Genomic DNA, 5,257 nt, shown 5'->3' on the forward strand with positions numbered 1-5,257 from the left:
CAGGAATCCCAAGCAACCAGGGCAAGAGCTGCCCCTCAGGGCTGGCATTGCAGCAGCCACTGTGCTGATAAGATAGAGGTGTTATCTCTCATGCTTGCTGCTGCCATCTGCTTGGCCCCTTCATTTGCTCCCTCCATGTGTCTGCAAGTTCAGTGTCTACGGTTGGATAACGTTGAAATGCAAGGTGAGCAGCAGGACACCCATGGCCCCATGTCAGCTGAGAGGCAGGAGCCCAGGTGGATGATTTGGGGTTCCGTGTTGGGTCTGACTGGAAGAGCTGAGTGTCTGTGTGAACCTGGATGGGGCCAGAGAGCTGTAGGCAGTGCAGCATTGCTGTTCTTTGCCTGCCCAATGGCCCATGAGATTAAAGCCCAGCTGAGCATGGCAGGGGGCTGAGCAGAGTCCGTGCCCAGCTGCAGGTGTGTGCTGTGGGAAGGTGCTGAGAGCAGGAGGGAGGTGGGCAAAGGTGACCTTGTCCCAGGGCTGTGCCTCAGTTGCAAGATCCCTTTGCTGTGAGAGCTGATTGCAGTCCTGGTGGGTTTGGCTCCTTCCTCCTACAGGCTGAGTGCTCCCACTGTTGCCTCTTCTGGGCACCTAAAACCTGTTTCTGGTTTCACCCTTATTTCCCTTGTGATTTTTTTCATATCCAGAATGACAAAAAATTACTCCTTTCCTGGTCTCTCACAATTCCCTGCTCTGCCAGCTCTTTCCCCCTGCATTAAAAGTTCCAGGTTATGACCTGCTCTCTCCAAGCTGAGTGTCCCTCTGCATTTGCCTTCCAGGGGAGCAAGAGCCCTTCACTGAAATCCTGCTACCATGCTGGGGCCGCTGCTGCTGCAGGTGTTGGCCAGCTGCCTCTGGCTGGGACACAGCGAGGTGGTGAACTCCTTTGACAGCTGTCCTCAGTTCTTCTATGATGGGATTCCCCCAAATGATGCCCTAAATCCAAATAACCCAGCCTGGATCTGTCAGCGCTTCAGGAACTCGTATCACTATGCCACCCTGTATGACAAAGAAAAGAGAATTCCAGTGTACTCTGCTTACAAATACCAGCCTGCAGAAAAGAGACCTCGAGGATGGTGGTTTGTTGAGCCTCAGGTGAGCGTCTCTCTTACAGCACATCACATGACCCTCCGGCCATTCAGAGTTCAGCTGCAGCATTTAAATTACCACTTGTATTTCCTACCACCCCTCTAAACACATGCAAATGGATGCACTGGATGGGAACTTCCTCATTGAACTTCAAATTCCTGCACCACATGGTTCCTCTGGTGCATCTTCCACATCAGCAGGAGCATGAGATGAATCACATCCCAAAGGTGCCCAGCTCTCTGCCCTCACCTGACAGGAACAGCAAATCACATTACTTGGCATGACATGACAAAGTCAAATGCTTCCCCTCCCTGTGCCCTGCTCTGCTGGCTGACCAAGTGATGGGGAAAAGGCATCCAGGAGAGGCAAAACTTGAGGGACCAACAGTCCTGCTGGGATCTGATCCCCACTTTGCCCTGAGCTGTTCTGCATCCCTGGCAGAGCTTCTCTGCTCCCAGTGAAGTGTCAAACAAGCTTTGTGATTGGCGTGAGAGAAGTGAGGAGAAACTCAGAAGGGGTGAGATTGCCCAGGGGACAAAGCCTCAGGGAAAAAGGCACTGGAGTTGAGAGGGTCAGGTTCACTGGGCAGGGATTTCTGGAGGGACATTTCAGGCAGTGCAAAGGGAGGAGCATCAGTGTTGGTCCAGTCACAAGGGTGGGATCTCCATCCATGGGCAGTGACCCCTGAGCACCTTTGGCTCAGGCTTGGTCCAGAAGGATCCAGCAGACAGACAGAACTCCACAAGCTCGAGAGCCCTCACAAATGTCCTTCAGACAAACCTCAGGAGAACAGGCCAGGCCAATTGCAGAAGAGAAAAAGAAGCAATTCCTGTCACTGGTAAGGACAGAGTAGCAGGACAGCATTTGGGGGAAGGTGAGCCAGAGAAGGAAGCCACATGCCCTACTCCAAAGGAAGGCTAAATATGTTTCTCTAAAGATGAACCAAGTGATGTTAAAGTTATGAAAAAAATCATCTTTTCATCTTATGCATAGGAACTCAAGCACCTAATCTGGTCTTGCGCCACTGCAGCCTCCACATTCTCTCTTTTTGGTAAATCATAGAATGGTTTATGTTGAAAAAACCTTAAAGACCATCTCAGTCCAAATGCCTTGCATGGACCAGGCCACTTGCCATTAGACCAGAATGCTTCAATGCCTATCTAACCTGGCATTTTCCTCCTAGACCTTGGACCCTGGCCTTCCAAAAAACCTTTGATTTTGTTGATTTTCTTCTGAGTCCTTTTTGGAGTATTTAGTTTCCCTAAAAAAAAAGCACACTTTTGGGATGACAGGCTCCTCTCAGAGGCTGATCATTTGTAAGTTCTTTGCAGTGATGCTGCAGAACATTCTCCCTGGCCCAGATCAGCTCTGGGACACATTCTCAGCACTGCTGTAACAGATTCCATTCACACTGAGATCTTTTTGCTTACTGAGCAAAACTGTTCATCCTTGAATGAACTGTATCCCTCCCAGGGAAACCTCAGCTCCAGGACTGATTTCCTGACACTTCTCCCTATGTATGGGGTTACAGGAGGCAACCTCTGGTGTTCCAGGACTGGGATACACTTGTAGCAACAACACATAAAATCACAGAATCACAGCATCACAGTGTGGTGTGATGGGATCCAGGGAGAGCCCTAGGCAGATTTGGGCTGTGAAGGCAGGAGGAAAGGGAAGCAGATTTGGCAGGGGAGATGAAGTCCCACCAAAGTCACCTTTCAATCCTCGGAGTGGGAAATGCTCCTTGTCTCATGCATGCATCCATGCTCCCAGCACAGGCTGCAGGCTGGATTACAAAGGTCACAAGTGCAACTGAGAGCAGTCAGATTCTGAGCTGGTTGCCCTTTTAAGCTTTTGTGTTTATGTGGGTTGGTCATGTCTATGATTTCTCTCAGATTCATTCATTTTCATACACTGAGATGACAAAAAATGGGATCTTGACCATGTGAGACTTCTGCTCCAGGGAAATCATCTCTATTACTCTTATTCCCCATTCTAACATCTCTTTCTTTTTCCCTGTTCAGCTCACAGGTAAATGTAATATTAAAGAGATGGAAACAGAGTCATACCTCAAGGAAAAATGCAAAATCTCCTCAGACGATATCAAAGAGAGCCAGGCTGTGCGTGATGACTACAAAGGATTGAAGGATTTGGACCGTGGCCATTTGAGCCCCAGTGCCCATATGGATAACGATGTGAGTAAAATGGCTACCTTCACCCTTACCAACATAGTGCCTCAGGACAAGACTCTCAACAATGGCCAGTGGAGGGTCTATGAGAATGAAACAATGCAGAACTACACCGAGGACTGTACAACCACTTACGTGATCACGGGTGCTGTGCCTGGGAACACCTTCGTATCTGACAACAGGGTGAACAGACCCAGCCACATCTGGTCAGCTGCCTGCTGTATGTTGGACAAAAAGCCCCCAAAGGCTTGGGGGGCCATTGCTGAGAATGACAAGAATGAAGTGGAGGAGCTCAGCCTGGGGGAGCTGGAGGAGAGGTTGACTGAGCTCTATGGTGGAACGGTTACTCTGTTCAACAATGCCTGTCCCCGGTAAAAAGCCTCGCATAATCATTAGAATAACCTCGGGGGCTTTTCCCACATATCATAGAATCACAGAATCACAGAGTGGGTTGGTTTGGATGGGACCTTAAAGCCTTAAAGATCATCTCATTCTCAACTGCCTGCCATGGGCAGGGACACCTTCCACTACACCAGCTTGTTCAAAGCCCTCACCAACCTGGCCTTGAACCCCTCCAGGGATGGGGCAGTCAAACAGCTCTGGGTAACTTTTACTCGTACCACAGCCTGCTCACTGTAATTTACTGCTTTATAATATCCCATCTAACCCTGCCCTCGATCAGGGTGAAACCATTCCCTCCTGTCCTCTCACTCCATACCCTTGTCCAAAGACCCTCTCCAGCCCTCTTGGAGATCCCTGAGGTACTGCACTCTCAGCAGTCTTCTCCAGGCTGAACATCCCCAGCTCTCTCACCCTCACTCCAGAGAAAACATGCTCCCACCCTTGGAGCACCTTCATGGCCTCCATTGAACTCCACTCCAACAGCTTTGGATCCTTCTTGTGCTGTGGGCCCAGAGCTGGAGGCAGCACTGCAGGTGGGGTCTGAGCAGAGCAGGGTAGAGGGGGACAAATGTCCTGGTCAGAGTCTGTGCTGCTTCCTTCTCTGGTGTGTTTCCAGCTCTGTCCCTCAGGGCACCTCGTGCTCTGCTCAAAGGCACAAAGATGTGGGCAGAGCCTCCAGCTGCTTTGCTTTGCTGCCCATGTCAGGAGAGAGCTCTGAGGAACGAGTCCTCTCCTCCTCAGCTGTCCCCAAGAGTGTGCAGCTGACTTGTCCCTCACCTCCTTAGCCAGGCTGTGGCACCAGGGAGCCTCAGGGTGCCCAGAGATCCTGTCTGGAGATCTCCATGTCTGGAGATCCCCAAAGCCCAACAATACATGATTCTGGACAACCTGCTCTAGCTGATCCTGCTGCAGCCTGGAGTCTGGACTGGAAGGTCCTGAGAAGTCCCTTCAAAACACAACCATTCAGTGATTCTGTGATCCTGGCACATGGTTTTGTTTGCTTGCTTTTGAAAGTGCACCTTGAGAGCAGCAGCTGTTGTATCAGACAGGCAGGCTTTGGCATCAGATCCATAGAGAGCTTGGAGCAGCCAAAGCTGAATTCCTGTGCTGCACTCCTTGGACACCTTCATGCTCTGCTCTGCTTCTGAAGCTTTTCTGCAGATTGATGGAAACTGATTTGGGGAAATGTATTCAATGCTTGTCAAAGATCCATGTGTGCCCCATCATGGAGATTGCAAAGGCTTACAATAAAAGGGATTTGCTGCAGTGCTGCATTGCAGGGTCATGTCGTCTATAAACCACAAGCTGCTTCTCACTGAAATTTCTACTTTCACCAGTAAAGTCACAGTGCCCTGAGCATCCTTGCAGGACATTGAGTGGGCAAATGCAATCAGAGGATGGCACAATACCCACAGCAGTGTCACCATCAGACACCAGTCATTCTCCTGTGAATGGCATGGACAAAGTGTGCCAGGGTGCCAAGAGCTCATGCAAGCTGTGTCACTTTCAGAGGTGCCAGCTTGGCACTGGACATCTCAGTTCAGGGGCTGTTGTTCATTGTCCTGCTGGGTCTC

General features: G+C 50.3%; 1 protein-coding gene across 1 annotated transcript; it reads left to right on the plus strand.

Annotated features, from left to right (window-relative positions):
* Positions 1-786: 786 nt before the first annotated feature.
* Positions 787-4,941, plus strand: LOC134417005 (endonuclease domain-containing 1 protein-like). The gene is made up of 2 exons (XM_063153666.1): positions 787-1,098; positions 3,117-4,941. Exons 1-2 carry the CDS (start codon positions 817-819, stop codon positions 3,654-3,656), a joined length of 822 nt encoding a protein of 273 aa, XP_063009736.1. The 5' UTR covers positions 787-816; the 3' UTR covers positions 3,657-4,941.
* The last annotated feature ends 316 nt before the right edge of the window (positions 4,942-5,257 follow it).

This window comes from Melospiza melodia, chromosome 4 (genome assembly GCF_035770615.1).
Source record: "Melospiza melodia melodia isolate bMelMel2 chromosome 4, bMelMel2.pri, whole genome shotgun sequence".
In the NCBI taxonomy this organism is placed as follows: Eukaryota; Metazoa; Chordata; class Aves; order Passeriformes; family Passerellidae; genus Melospiza; species Melospiza melodia.

What these genes read in the sequence shown, in the direction of transcription:
- LOC134417005 (XM_063153666.1), top strand. Translation starts at nt 817, where the DNA reads ATGCTGGGGCCGCTGCTGCTGCAGGTGTTGGCCAGCTGCCTCTGGCTG. An exon ending in GGTGGTTTGTTGAGCCTCAG is followed by an intron (nt 1,099 to 3,116) that starts GTGAGCGTCTCT and finishes TTCCCTGTTCAG; the next exon opens with CTCACAGGTAAATGTAATAT.